The following is a 16,239-nucleotide window of genomic DNA, read 5'->3' as shown; positions in this document are numbered from 1 at the left end:
TAAATCATTGCTAAAATAAGTTTGTTGAAATCTGTGTTATAACATGTAAAATTTTGATTGCTTATTTATATCCAAAAAATAAAGTTCTGCTTAAAAAATATAAATATTTTCAGAAAATAATGTTTGACGCAAATTAATCTTTTTAACAACTGCAGGTTGATACTCATAGCTACCATCCATTTTTTATTTTCTAAGAAGTAAGGAATGTATAGTGAGTGAAGCCCAGATTCTTTACTTTAATATTTTCATTTTATATGCTACCAACATAATATATTAAACTGTTGAGTTTCAAAAGTAAAATATTTACTATTTTACAAGGCAGCAAATTATGTTTAAAGATTTGTTTTTTTTTTTTATTATTAAAATATAGATTCAATAAATTGGAAAGTATTATTCATCAAAGTTTAGAAAGCTCAGATTGTGTGGAAGATGGGGATAGATTGCTGAACTAGTGGGGAAGCAAAAGGAAGAGAAACACACATGCTACAAGTGTGTGGTGTATAGCTCTAGCTCATCAATAAAGTTAGTGTCTGATAAATATTCTTCAGTGCTACTGTTATTGCTTTTGCTACCATTTTTGCTATTATAAATCTTTGGTTTGCATGTTGGCAAATCTGTTATGTCTCATAATAATTCTGTTCTCATTTTTAAAATGTGTTTGCAGCACAACCTTCCTACGATTAATCGATAAATAGGAATCTTTTTTCTTACCCATCTCTTACTGACATAAATTCTTGTGCTAGTTCGACTTTTTATTTTCATTATGTCAGCTAAATTCAATTCATAGTGACAGTGGCAATCATATTGTGATGAATATATAATTCTCTAATATTTTGTTAAAGCAGTTTTTCATCACAGCAGGGCCTGTTTAACTGCACTAATTCATACAACTCAGTTTTTAAAATATTCTCTGAGCACAGAAAATTTATGATTTATACCCATATAATTTATAACCTTACAATTTTTGTAAGCTGCAATTTGAATACAGTTCTGCAATTTATGTAGATGAATATTGTCAATTATCATTAACTGAATAAGATAGGATGTATATTAACTTTATACTATTTTTTATACATCTCAGCATTCATCAAAGAATATTCTCCATCCTTCAGGTCAGACTTAAAAATCAAAATATGATTTGTAATTTCATGCCTGTGATAATCAGACCACTGTATTTTATTATGAAAGTACGCACACGTGCGTGCGCGTGTGCACATACACACACAGTGTTGCTTATATATTAATAAGGTTTGCTAAAAACAAAAGACTCCAATTCATAAATATGAATAGGAAATATGCAGGCAGGAAAAAACTAATAATGCTTATCTAAAATGCTAGTAATTACTCTTTTGGCAGCCTTTTTTTAAAAACCTTCAAATCAATATAATTTAAAAAAATAATTTTCCTTACTCCACCAGGATTTTTAACAAAATAAGATCCACTTGATCCCTGGTATATTCTTTCCGGTAATATTCCATTATCGATAGCAACCTCAGCTTGTCTAATGATTTCTGAGAATGCTGGATCATCTAAACAGAAAAAATAAATATTAGTAAAGTCAAAAACCTGATCTTTACAAGACAATATGTGGCAAATCAAAGAAACAAATTTTAAGTAGGTAATTCTAATTGAGGCATATTTATTCACCATTATAGTGATCCAAAATTAAAATATCCTTAACTCAAAAGTGATAATAATTTTAATCACTATAATACAATATTAACATTCAATATGAACATAATTAATAAACAAATGTAAGGTTGATCTGAAAACAGTTTTACAAAAGTGTTGTTTTCTATCAATCAATCAATCAATAGGTAATTCTACTCCTAATAAATAGTGTTAGTAACTCCAGTTCATAAAATAAATAGGAAATTAATTATGATGTCTTATTTTCCATTTCCTGGACAGATTAATTTATTATAATACTGTAAAAATCAACAATAGAATTTTAATGCAGTACACATATGTATATAATCTAGAGATTTCTAATTGTAGACAACAATTAGACTTTTTTTTCTAATTGAAAATACAAAATCAATTTAGGAGAGACTATCAACAAGCAATGATATTTTTAATTAATGTGAGGTTTATTACATGTTACATATAAAGGTATAAAATTTACAGTAATTAGTGGATAAAAATTAAAATTACTTAATTTATAATTAACATTATAACTAATTTTATTATTAAATAATAATAGTTAAAACAATTTCTAAATATCTGTGAGGATGTCCAAGGCAGCTGGCAGTGACTATAAAAAGCCAAAGCAAACTGATTGTCTGTTAAATGAGAAAGTCAGTTAAAGCACTTTGCTATGAATAACTAATGAATCCTAATGCATAAAGAGATAAAATGACTGTAGTGTTTCAACAAAAGTAAATTTTTCAAAGCAGAGAAAATGAAACAATACACAAAATAAGATTATGCATGTAAAATTTTCATTAACTACTACTTTTACTATAAGTTATGATTTATCTTAAACACTTTTATTTACACTATTTTTTTTTAAATGACTAAAAGAGCTACCATTTCATAAGATTCACTGTATAGAGGTAGATTAATTAACCCAATATCACACGTTCAAATGGATGTAAAGAAAATAATTAAATATTCTTCCACAAAGGATGTAGTTTATTTAAGAATAACAATACTGAACTGAACTCTTTAATCGCATGTAACATTGTAACGTTTTGAGAAAGTAGTCTTGTATGAACCCTCTACCTTCAAAAAACTAATAATTTTTCCCAAAAATAATAATTAGTTCCAAAGTTGAGATTTTGTTTTATAATTAATATATTCAATTAGTTTATGAGCTACTTTCTTCAGTATAGGCCAAAATGAACATGGAATATATTACCTTTTGTGTAGATTAATGTAGTTTTTGTTTGAACATAATATCTGAATAAAAAAGGAAGTTATTAAAGTTTCTACAACCTCCAAAAATTACAAAATTTCCCAATACGTCATATAAAATGGCTGCTCAAAATAATATTAAACGCCCTAAAAATAAAATAATCCCATTTAAAACTCATGATAATTCTAAGCAATTAACTTCAATTTTTTCCATATTTTAATAAACCAAAGATAAGCTTCAGATTAGGAAAACATAAGCTCTAAATGTCAGAAAGCAAGTTTGGACAGTGAGTGACCGTGGAACATCACTCGGTTTTGTGAGTTACAGAGACCTGTCAGATGCTAATCTGTTCTGTGGAATGAGGCTAGGGCTAAGGTTATTTTTTGTGTAGAGACGTTAGGGATAATTACATAGGTATACAATACTTCAACACCATCTTGTAAGATGCTTGGCAGAATTTGTGTTTAAACAGAAATATAATCGGCATAGAGAGAGACTACACTACATTTTCCACGGTATTATTAGACAGTTAACCTTACAAAGAGCACATCAGTCATCTTTAATGTCAGACTGACTATTAAAGTTAGTTTATGGTTTATTCCTCTCTTGACAAAACTCTACCTTAACTCTAACTGTAACATTAACCTCAATCTCTCTTAACAGAAAGTATTAGCAACTGAACAGGTTGTCATAACACAAAAAAGCTGATTGATAATTGAATAATGCTGATAACACACCATGGACGACTTTTACTTTGCTTCGGCTACCTGCTGTCCAAATCTGCTTTCTGATTTATGTTTTCCTCAGTCTAAACATTTCTATTATTGTGTATTAAAGTATGAAAAAAATGTTAGTTAAAGTAATTGAAGAATTACCAAACTATGAGGTAAGACTCCATGACATAACAGATTTTTACCAGCAACATTTTAGTTTGTATTTGGCTTTGGTAGGGGCTGACCTAATATCTGTTATGTTACTTTTTCATAGTTCAATAGATGCACTCAATGTTTTTGGTAAAACTGAGGAAACAGACGTTTTTGCAGTCGTAATCTCATTTTTGAAAGTGAAAACAGTTACAACAATTTTTAAATTAACCCTTGGTGTATCTGAAATTACTTAAACCGTCCACCATGGATTCACACATAGTCTAACCAACATGGTCAAATGAGCTATTTAGATTAATACTAAAACAAAAATACAATGAGGTGATAACCAAAGAAATGATCACATAACTTAGTAAAAACGCAAACTGTAGCTTAAAATAGATTTATCAACATTAAAAAGTTGTGATGGTGAAGTGAGTGTCAACTAAAGAGTTACACATCATAAATAACATTTGAATTATGAAGGTTTGCATATGTTCACATTCTAAAAAAAAAATTGGTTGGAGCATTTCAAGTGAAACCCAAATATGTTGATTCATCACTAAAGAGCTGTGGCAAACAATCAATCAAAATGATGGATACTTAGAGACAAACTGACAGGAAAGGTAAGGCCATTAACTGTTTCTTGGAATGTGAAGAGCATAGACAATCTTACAAAAAGAACACTGAATCACATGGTTGATTTTTTAGCATAATACCAGGATTGTATTTCGCTAATTTATTGGAAATATGAATGAAGCCAAGAGAAGCTGGCCACAATTGAAAAAAAATTGCTATTTCATTTTAGTATGAGCTAGTTTGACTTCAACAGTTGCAATGGTAAAGGTTGCCAAATTAAAGTTTAAATTGCTGCTGCATTTGCTAGATTCATTCATAGCTTGAGGCAAGGAATTTTCTGATAACAGAAGAGATCAAATGCTAAACAACTATTTTGAGAAGTTGGACAAATTAATCTATGAAAGATCAAATATTGTTTGGTTACATGTATTTTACTAAAAGGTTACATTGAAAAAAAAAAGTAATTCAATGTAAATAATAATTTTTTCAATTTAGCTTACAATCAAAACGCTCTTGTAAAAGCCATACTAAGGTTCTGAAAGGAACTCCAACAATGTAAATCCCTTTTAACCCAATCAAGAGGTTTTATGTTAATCCACACTCAGGAGGATCAAATATTATTAACATGCTGGAAGAATATTTTTCTGATTTTGGAGAAACAATTTAATATGGGATTTTGGTCCTAAAAATAAAAGTTATTCATTACAATTGAAATTGTAATTCAAAACTGTACAAGTAAAATATACGTTATTATTTTCAGACTAAATAATTTTAAGAATGTGATTATATTCACTTAAGGCTAAATTAAGTTAGGTTAAGCTTAAGGGCAATATACATAATTTATACACAGAGCAAAATAAATTATTTACTTTGGTTTAAGTGAAATTTAATTGAGTTTACTTAGGTTTACATCAAGGTCATCATTAGGTTAAGAAATAAACTATTACATTACTATATTACATGCACTGATCCCAATATAACCTAACTGAAATTAGTCAGGTTTATGTCAAGGCCAATATAAAATTGGCCTTTTCTTAAGCTGAGTCCATAATAGTACACAATAAACAATTACTTAGTCTGAAATATTACACCTGTACAGTCCTGAATTATGAAATTTTTGATGACTGTAGTGTGTAACTTATGACGGATATAACTATGGTGAAATGAATTTCCAAACAATAATTTCAATCGCAATGAATAACTTAGATCCTAAATAAATGTATTCCACATTTCATCAAAGTTGGAGGCAAGTCCCTAATTGTATATTATTACAGTTACATAAAATGTCTAGATTGGAAGCAAATCGTGAAAAGTGTATAAATTGGTTTACAGGTCTTATTTTAAAAAACAAAAAGAACCTACAATCCAATTGCTGTCATGAATAATACTACTGATGAGGCAAGGACTCAAAATTTTGAACTTTTATGGGTGCCTAACTATATGTTCATTGTAAGCACATTTTTCTATACAAAGCTTTAAAGGACTGCAATTGTAAGGCATATTAAAGTTAATGAGAAGAAATGTTAGCAATAAAAACCTTGCTATATTTGTTACTAAACACATACCACTTTTTTGTTGTTGTTAATATATAAACATAAATATTACACTATGACATAACCAAGATAACAAGTCACCTTTTGGTGTAACCTCTTAAATTAAATGAAAAACAATAAATTTAGGTATTTCAAGTTTGGATATATTTAAGACGTTACATAACGATCTACGTGAATAGCATAAAAACATAGGACCTGGATATGTTGAGATCCATGAGTAGAATCTTTGATAAATCAAAAAATAATATACACATATGTGCTGGTTCAAAATACTGAACAGTTCTGCATATACTGGATGAAAATTTAATTAATAAAAGCAAAGCGATATGAAAAAAATCGATCAGTTGAAACGTCATTCGAACAGTATTATTTCTAACCTTATTAATGAACAAAGGTAATTTGAGTAACGCCAAATATAAGTTAAAAGCTTAAATAAAAGTAAATTTTTTTCACTAACTTAACAATTATAATCATTTTTAAATTTAACATCATACCTGGAAATGAGTTGAACTGTACTAAGTCTGTCTCCATCCGCCCCAGAAGCGGCTGGCTTTCTCGGTTATTACGCGGCGAATCAATTGTTGATGTCGAACCTTTACTAGTGCTTGGCACAAAGGCCACGTCAGGTACAATAGTGCCTTCCGATTCTGAAACACCTGAAGATGATAAAGATACTATTGAATTAGTTCGTACTAAATCATCCGGTCTGTATGATAATTTCAATGGTTGAGTTTGCTCTTCTGTCATTGAGAAAATATCACCAAATTTATCACAAAAAGTTTATTAGTATTCATGTGTTTACACTAAACTATAATTGATTAACAACATTAAATGAAATATATATTTTTATATAACAACAACAAAGTTTATAGAAGAACAACGGCGCAAGTAGCCGCCATAACTGTTTTCATTAATGAACGGCAAGCAGTTAACAGCTGTGAGATCAGCTTGTCATAGTCACATGGATACGCAGTGATACGACATGTTACTACATACAAAATTCTACAATCTATTTAGATACGATCAAATTTGATTTACCTTACGACAAGTCGAAACTTCTATTTAAATAATCCAATTAAACGTATTTCATTGCTTCTTAGGTACATGTATTAAATTAGAAACTACGATTATGTCATTCACACTACCAGACCAGTTTCCAATTTTACCATCCTTAAATAACATTGATTTATTTCCCATACGTTATTACTTTTACAGCGCCTTTTAAACAGTCAACTAAAATATTCATTATTTTTTAATCAATGTGTGAAATATAAACTTTATAAAAGTTAAAATTAATTACTGCCAGTCAAATGAGTTACGTTTACATAGTTGCGTAAGGTACTTTTAAAAACCTCTGTACAACGTTTTATTTTGATAATTTGAAGTGATTATAGTAATGATTTTAAAATATCTTGTTAGAAATCATGAATAAACGTATTTTTTTTCTTTAAATTATTTACCGCTTAAAGCCCTTAAATGACAGTTGGTACTTTTAAGAAACCGGTTCTAAGTATCATTTAAAATTATAAATTTTAAATAGGATACTTTCACGACCTTGAATTACGATAATTAAAATTATAGAAAATTTACTTATTCAAATTAATGTTAATTATGGGAATAAACAAAAGCATCACTATCAGTAGATTGTAACATTGGTCACAGATTGCTGTATCAGAAGTTAAATTACAGAATTATGTAACACTATGAAATCATACGGTTTTTTAAAATATAAATATATGAATCATTAATTTTAAATACTTTTTAAGTTTTCATTGATTTTTGTTTTTGTAGAAGCCATATGAAATAATGTTAACAATTGAAAACTTAAAAGTATACTAGTATTTTTTTTACCTTTAACTTTACTGAACAGAGTAATAATAACTATAATAAGGCTCTAGAATCACATTTTTTAATTTTGGACACAGTAAATAATTTTGGAATAATAACTGCTATACCATGATTGTGATTCACATTTTATTAACTAATTAATACCATAAAATGTGTTTTAATATTCAAACATATTAACAAAACCAGCCACTTATAATTAATTAATAATACATGAAATTCCTCAACAAAAATAAACCTACACTATCATTTGATTACATTGCTATTCAATGATGTCATGAATAAGATTTAATACAGCTGACTGAAATAAAATTTATAATATGAATAACTCTAATTGTTTATGAGCCTAAATATCGAAAATTATTATTTCTTTTGTGATTACATGGCTCAACTGCAGTGGTCACCAGTCCAATTAAATTTATTAATTTCTGACAAAATTTTTGTCTGTTGCCTGTAAGATTTTAAATTTATTATCACCCTTTTTTTAATTATTTTTTTTTTTAGTTGCTTTTATATTTTTTTTAGTTGCTTTTTTTTAGTTGATCAATATCTGTAAAAGTATTAATTTATAACTAAAAAAATATCATTAGATATAAGATATATTCATACATAAAATATCTTCAAACGCATAATTTTGTGAGTAAATGTTAATCACTAATCTATCTTTGCAATAAAAATTATTATTCTTACAATTCGTTGAATGTGAAATTACTGATCATGTTCATTAAATTATATAATTTTTTTTCTATTTTAATTATAAACCAATCTTTTCAAGTTGGCATTAGAGAAATTTTTTCTGTTCTGTTTTGCAGGTGAGCAAAAGAACACAGATTTTTGCAAAACACGTTCCTTAAGAAAGCATTAAATAGATCTGTAATATTTTCACTGTAACTAATAAATTTAAATTAAAATAATTTCATATTTTGACAGTTTTAGTGGCAATTAATGATGAAGTTTAAAATGATAAAATTTAGAGAACTATTAATTATGGATTTCACATGTCTAAACAATAAGAATGAAATATTTTATTTTTTGTGAAAGATTAGAAATTAATCCTTCACCAATAATTCTTACATAGTTATTAACTAATGGTTGATACAACTCTACTGATCTCTATAGCATTAGATCTTTCATCTGGAAGCTTCAGGGTTAAGCATTCAATATTCATAATAAAAAAAAAGTGAAAATATTCTCACAAACAAGCTTAAGATTATTTGTAGGAGTTATTCATCTTAAAAAAATACATTCCTGAATTTGTTTTCATACTTCTTTAAATTCAATTTTTCTCATCCTAGTCCTGTAGTGTGTGTGTTTGCATGCACATGTGTTTAATCAATGACCAATAATGAAAATTTCTTCATATCTGGTGTAAATGTACACTAAGAAAGAATTTTTTGAACTAATGAGGTTAAAGGATTAAAATAGAGTAATAATGAAATTTATAATTTTCTGGATTCCTTAATAACAAATGAATATTATTAATTTGATTTTTGGTGTGTGTAATCCTCATGTGAATATCTAAAAATTAATTTCTAGATTTTTTGAAATTTGATTGTGAAAGGTGTGAAGAAAAGTAGAAATTTTCAAACAATGACTACAAAGTTAACTCATTTCTGACTATACTAAATGAGATATTCACTTTATCTGGGCTTGCAGATACTCCTCATATAAATATCTAAATCCGTTTCTGATTTTTTTTTTTTAATTCTAAGGAGTAAAAAAATATACATTTTTATCATTTTATACACTGCTATTGAATCAATTTTATGAGAGTTGGCAACATTGTAATGGTAATTTATGTTTGTAATTCTGATTATATATTTCACAAGCAAAGTTGCAACCAGGAAATCTAAAAACCCATAAGTGGGTCCTGTAATGACCAAATTGTTGCTCTTAAGAAATCACAATCAACTGGTAGTTTTTATAAATTTAACAGGCTTTAGCTTTTATTTATCATTATTATTTTTACAAGCTTGAATTTAATGAAAACCAGTGGATCCAGAGGGCAGAGCCCCCTGATTGGCTAAACATCAACTGACTGCAACAGGAAATGTAAGTAACTAATATTGCAGGTGAAACTGCAACAAGGACGCTGATATTATTATTTTATATATATAAGAGGATAGTATATATACATATTTTAAATTCTATTAATAAAAAACATTTAGTTGAGAATATTGAGAAAGACATATCTTACTATACAAACATTATACCATGTAAATGGTTTATTTTATTATTTTTAATATTTTATGTGCAGTTTAATTAAGTGAATTCAATAATGACTGAACATGCCAGATCCCACAAAAGTACTTTGATGATAACATTAAGGTAAGATATGTCTTATCTCAATATTCCATGCTAGGTGGTTTGTGTTAATACAATTTAAAATATAACTGAATAATATAGAAAAATAATAAAAATCTTAAAAAGAATAATTTCAATAATATATATATGTATGCATGTATGATGAAAATATTGAGAAAAAAAACACATAATAGTTGACTGACTCTAGAGATTTGTGAAATGTTCCCACTAATAAAAAATTTAATATAGGAAACTTGTGGTTTGTCTTCTTTAAACGTAATTAACTGATAAGAAAGCAGTCATACCAAGAGCTATTGTTATTTGATTCCCAAAAATTTAAAACTTAAATACTGAAAGTAAAAATGAGCTGGCCTATTCTCATACATGTAAATAAAAAAAGCTACAACAACAAAAATATATCTTTGATTCTTCTTTTTCTACAGTTGACATGCCTGCCTAAACCTTTTTAATTCTGCATTAAAATCACACGACTACTGTGATTTTAAGTATATACTTATATGTTAATATTTATAAACTTATAATGTGTTAAATACTTTTTTTAAAACATATTATTTTGTTTAGAAGTATTCTAGGTTTTATTATTCATTTTATATATATTTCTCTAACCAGTTTTCCAGCTGCTGCTGGGTCTGTGTGTGTGTGTGTGTGTGTGAATGTGTGAATATGTGAATATGTGTGTGTGAATGTGTGAATATGTGTGTGTGAATGTGTGAATATGTGTATGTGAATATGCAAATGCAATTACTGCTACTGGCTTGCCAGGTCTGACGTAGTTGCATTGTAAGTGTAAGTGTAAGTGTATCAGTAAACATGTAGTCTGGAACAGACACAGGTTGACCACTCCTGAGACATATGATTGATTGAAACCCAACCATCAAAGAAGAACGGTATCCACAGTCTGATTAATCAATATTGGCAAAAAAGTTAAATTTTTCCTAAGTGCTTAACTGATGCAAAGTATATAATTATTCAACATGTAATGATGTAAATTTTTTTCCTAACCTATTAATTAAAAATTACACTAACCCAAACAGTATAAATATACACATGAATTAATCCCTTTTTTTTTGTTTACACAGTAATTAATTTAGGAATTAGTTATATAGTGTCCCACGAAGAAACTGAGAAACTTTCAGTCCATGTTCTACTCGTGAAAATGATGAAAAAATGTCATATATGTCTTTCTTTTTCTGTTTAGCCTCCGGAACCACGGAAGGTATTACCTCAGAGGATATGTGTGAGTGTAAATGAAGTTTGTCTTGTACAGTCTCAGGTCGACCATTTCTGAGATGTGTGATTAGTTGAAACCCAACCACCAAAGAGCACTGGTATCCACGATCTAGTATTCAAATCCGCGTAAAAGTAACTGCCTTTACTTAGAATTTGAACGTTAGAACTCTCGACTTCGGAATTAGCTGATTTGCGAAGACGCGTTCCGAAGACTAGACTAACCCGATGGGTTAATAAATATATGTCTGGAACTGCTTTGTTTTCAAGTTACGGCTAGCGAAATATTTTGATCGGATTTCAGCTCCTCTAAAAAGAAGCCATTCTGTATTTTTTGTGACCAAAATTAAGGAGTAAATTTGACGGTTTCTTATGTAATTTGAGTTGAGAAATGGAATAAAACATATCCCAGAACTGTAACTCCAGTAGTTTTAAGATATTCGACGTAAAACACAAAATTCGGCGTCGATAAAATAGTTTTTATTTAAGTTTGTACTACATAGCTTTGTTAAATGATTAATAAATGCGTAAGATTTAGAAACAAAACTTGCAGCTAATTTAAGTCAGAGAAAATTACAGCTAATAAAAATTAAATAAAAACTTTTAAAAATCAGTTTTTTATTGAAACAAAATAGACGAAAAATAGACAAAAAATTGTATTATTCTTTCTGTACGTAATAAACTTTTTTTTAAAAATCATTCATTCTTCATAAATCATTCATTTAAGCATTCTTATTAAACATTCTTCGGTGTATCAGCATTTACGAACGAAAGGGTCACTTCCAACGTGTTCGTTTTCTGTTGAACGCCAGTTAAATCATCGATCGTATTAATGATACACATTGTATGATTCAGCATATTCATCGTAGCCCAGGCATTAATACAAGGCGAATTTCATGTCGCACTGGTCGGTCAAAACACAAAATATGACACATCCTACGGAAGAAAATCTTTATTCTTTTCGTCTGCAGAAAATTTGCGGCCAACAGATTACCCGCGGCAGTTAAATTTCTATCATTGTTAACATTGACTAGACAACGTTGATAAAGTAAATTCAGTCTTATTTACTAATGAAACCACTTTTACGAGAAACGGGGTCTTCAATTCTAAAAATAGTCATTTATGGAACAATGACAATTCACATGGTACTGTGAAAAGAAGTTTCCAACATAGATTTCACATTAATGTTTGGTGTGGCATTATTTATGACAAAATTCTGGGAGCATTTGATTTCAATGAAAATCTTACAGGATGTGCATATGTTCATTTCTTTAAAAATAATTTGCCGGCTGTTTTGGAGGATGTACCTTTACAAATTAGATTGCAAATGATTTTACAGCATGATGGTGCAACACCACATTTTACTTTAGTTGCTAGAAATCACTTGAATACTAATTTCTTAAACTGGATTGAAGGTGGTGGACCAATCAATTGGCCACCACAATCACCTGACTTAATACCACTAGAAATCTTCATTTGGGGCCATATGAAAACAATAGTATCCGATAAAAAGTTAATATTAAAGAAGTTACTCATTAAAATACAAAAAGCTATTGAATTTATACGAAACGATTCTGAGATTATAAGCCACCGGAATTATTTTAAGTCTGGCAGTGCTGTGTATTAATATATTGTGAAGAAGGGAATTTCAAACAATTACTGTAACTGAGGTTCGTTATTCTGTTACCATTTGAGATTTCATGTATTTTATTTTTTTTTTTTGGTGTGTTAAGAATAATGTTTATTGGGTGCACAATAATGCAACCCACCAGGTTGGTCTAGAGGTGAACGCGTCTTCGCAAATCAGCTGATTTCAAAGTCGAGAGTTCCAACGTTCAAATCCTAGTAAAGGTTTATACGGATTTGAATACTAGAACGTGGATAATGGTGTTCGTTGATGGTTGGGTTTCAGTTAACCACACATCTAGAAATTGTCGACCTGAGACTGTAGAAGAGTACACTTCACTTGCACTCATACATACGAGTATCATCCTCTTAAGTAATACCTGATGGTGATTCCCAGAGGCAAAACAGGAAAAAAGTACAGAATAATGCGATTTTCTGTCAATTTTGCATCTGTTTTGCTTTAATAAAAAACTGATTTAAACAAGTTTTTATTTACTCTTTATTGGCTGTATTTACATTATATTTCTCAGAATTAAATTTTCTACATGTTTTGTTACTAAATCTTCCCCTCATTTGTCATTTAACAAAGCTATTCTGGTACTCACCTAAAAAAAAACTTGTTTTTTGACACTGAATTTTGTGTTTCACGTCGGATATCTTAATAACTACTGGAGTTACAATTCTGGGACATGCTTTATTCTATTTAATTATATTAGTTTAATTTTTTTATTTAATTACATAAGAAACCATCAACTTTACTTCTTAATTTTGGTCTCAGAAATTACAATAGGGTTTCTTTTTATTGAAAGAGCTGAAATCTAAGCGAAATATTGTGCTAGCCGTAACAAGAATTTCCAAACATATGTTTTTACGGACATTTTTCATTATCTTCACCAGTGCAACATGGATTGAAAGTTTCTCAGTTTCTTCATGGGACACTATAAAATTAGTTTTAATTTCTGAGACTATATAATTTTTTACTGTAAAAATAATGATACTGCTAATATGATGTAATTAATATACATAACTTTTAAACAAAAATTTACCAATGAACTTTTTATTGAATAAAATTTCTAAAAATTTAACTAATATTCGTCAGAATTTTCAGTTACATCAAATCATTCATTGACATTTCTCTCTGTATGCTTTAGATTGCATGTATCAGCTCATAGAGGGAATAAAAAAACTGCTTGGAAAAGTAATTTTTCCCCTACATTTACTACATTTGAAATTAATAACGCAATACATACTAACTCTTCAGTTACTTTGATAAATAACACAGAATATTTTAACTAAATAAGACAAGACAGCTTAACAATACTTAAGAAGGTGAAGAATTTCAGTACATAATTTTATCTAAGAATATTACTGTGTTTCAGGTAACAACTCCATTTAAAATAGTACAGCTTCCTTATGAACTATTAAAAAAATTTTTTGATTTTACTATCCAGTATACATTGTTGAGGAAGTCCTTCTCATTTGGCCTGGTTAATGGCCAGCCAGAGCATAATGACTTAAAAAACTATCTATTTATTTCTAGGATGATAAGACATTTTTTCATCTGACAATGTTTTTGTATTAGTTGATAGCTAAAGTCTAGTTTGATCCTAACCAAGGATTTAAAAGGTTTTATTAAAAAAGCTGAGAAGGTCTACCAGGTCTTAGGTCTCAAATTGTGAGGTGGTGACTATTTTTTTTTCTCCTTCAGAAGCATGTACTACTACATGATTGAAACAACAGATGGATGACAAAATTGATGTATTTCCTCCTTGAAAAGATTATGCACTTTTTGCAAGGTACAAAAAATTCCAAATTCCTTTTTTTTAAGCAATTAGGATAAGAACTGTTATAATAAAAAAGGTAATAACTAAAACTCTTTATTCATATTAAATAAGTGTGTTCGTAAGTGTGTATGATTTTTTGTTTTGGGAATGACTTGTATCTAAGTACATGCTAAAGTCATAATATAAGATAATATTATGTAATACTGGCAGTTTAAGTAAATTAATACTCAAATCCTACTATTGACTTTCCTGTAAAATATTTTATTACTACCTCAGACATACTTTTTCTCATATTTAATGAATGAAATAAAATAGATGAAATTATAGATGAAAAATAAATACCAGAAATTTCTTAAAGAATCAAACCTGAGACCATCTCCTTTAGATGTCAAGAGTAGTTGTCACTACTCTAACCAGCCAACCAATAATAATGGAAAGTAGAGAAAAGAGTTTCAATATTGTAGATTTCAAAAATTGTATAAAAGACATCTTGCTTTTTAAATATTGAAATGTGCTTTATATTATATTATTCTGATTAACTTATATTTTAGTCAAAGTTAATTAGTTTTACTGATAATCTACATTATTATTATTTATTAATCAGTTTTAAAACATTTAAATTGACTGAAATAACCAACTAATTATCAGCACAATTAAAGATACAATACATTTTTTGTTAATATAAACAATTTAACTGAGTTAATAGAAATATTGTAATGAAGGTGTTGTCTTTCAAAAAATATCACTAGTATTAATGATGAAGATCAACTAAATAACGCATAATACTGTATTATTAAAGAAGTATTTAACATTAGAACTTTCATCATAAAAGTTTTTCTCATATAAAATGTATATTTTTTTCTTTCTTTTTATTAAAAGGTAAAAATGTGTAATTAGACAAAATTGTTTTGTAAAATCAAGCATTTTCAATGCACATAAATAAATCTATGTTTATATAAGTAAATGTATGAACATAAATAATGCTAAATAATTATTACTACAGTTCACCAAGTATTAGTACAAGAATTAATAATTATCTACTTATCCAATAATAAAAAAAAAAAAAATGTCTAATTCAATATTCAGTGAAAATCATTAAGTGATGACTTAGTTTAGTGACTGATGATTCAGAGTAACTAAACAAAGAGACATTTAAGAAAGGAGAAGAGCTCAATAAAAAAGTTATGGAAAGTATATTAAAAAGAAAATGTTTATGGTTAATTTTTTGATTAATGGTAAATTCTGATCTTGCATATCAGAAAAACAAAATATTGTTGATATTTTTAATGGTTTTTAAATAAAACTAGTGTATAAATGAAAACTATTCACTATATAGACTATATATAGTCTGAATTGTGTATTTTCATTTAATATATTACTTTAATCAGATTTTTTAGTAACCAACTTCATATTATTTGAATATTAAGTTTATGGCTTTTACATACTACTCATGAAATTCGAATAATGTAGGTTAATATCTGAGTTGGGCTCAGTTACTAAGAAGCATTCTTTTAAACAATTCTTACAATCTGAATTTAATTGGTAATGTTGAGAATTAACATTGATATCACACAGCAGTT

General features: G+C 28.2%; 1 protein-coding gene across 4 annotated transcripts in view; it reads right to left on the bottom strand.

Annotated features, from left to right (window-relative positions):
• The window catches only part of Pi4KIIalpha (phosphatidylinositol 4-kinase II alpha), a 41,256-nt gene that overhangs the window by 18,355 nt on the left and 6,662 nt on the right, over nt 1–16,239 (bottom strand). For 2 of the 4 annotated variants that reach the window (XM_075366314.1, XM_075366312.1), the window contains exons 2-3: nt 6,347–6,508; nt 1,411–1,529 (exon numbers count right to left, since the gene is read on the bottom strand). In XM_075366314.1, the coding sequence (XP_075222429.1) occupies nt 1,411–1,529; nt 6,347–6,383 (156 nt within the window). In that variant the 5' untranslated portion in view covers nt 6,384–6,508. Of the gene's footprint in view, nt 1–1,410; nt 1,530–6,346; nt 6,770–6,890; nt 7,048–16,239 lie in introns of those variants that run through there. The other 2 variants (XM_075366313.1, XM_075366311.1) reach the window with 2 other exon arrangements.

Source organism: Lycorma delicatula, chromosome 5, assembly GCF_047948215.1.
Source record: "Lycorma delicatula isolate Av1 chromosome 5, ASM4794821v1, whole genome shotgun sequence".
Classification (NCBI taxonomy): Eukaryota; Metazoa; Arthropoda; class Insecta; order Hemiptera; family Fulgoridae; genus Lycorma; species Lycorma delicatula.
This window is presented reverse-complemented; position numbering and strand designations above follow the sequence as displayed.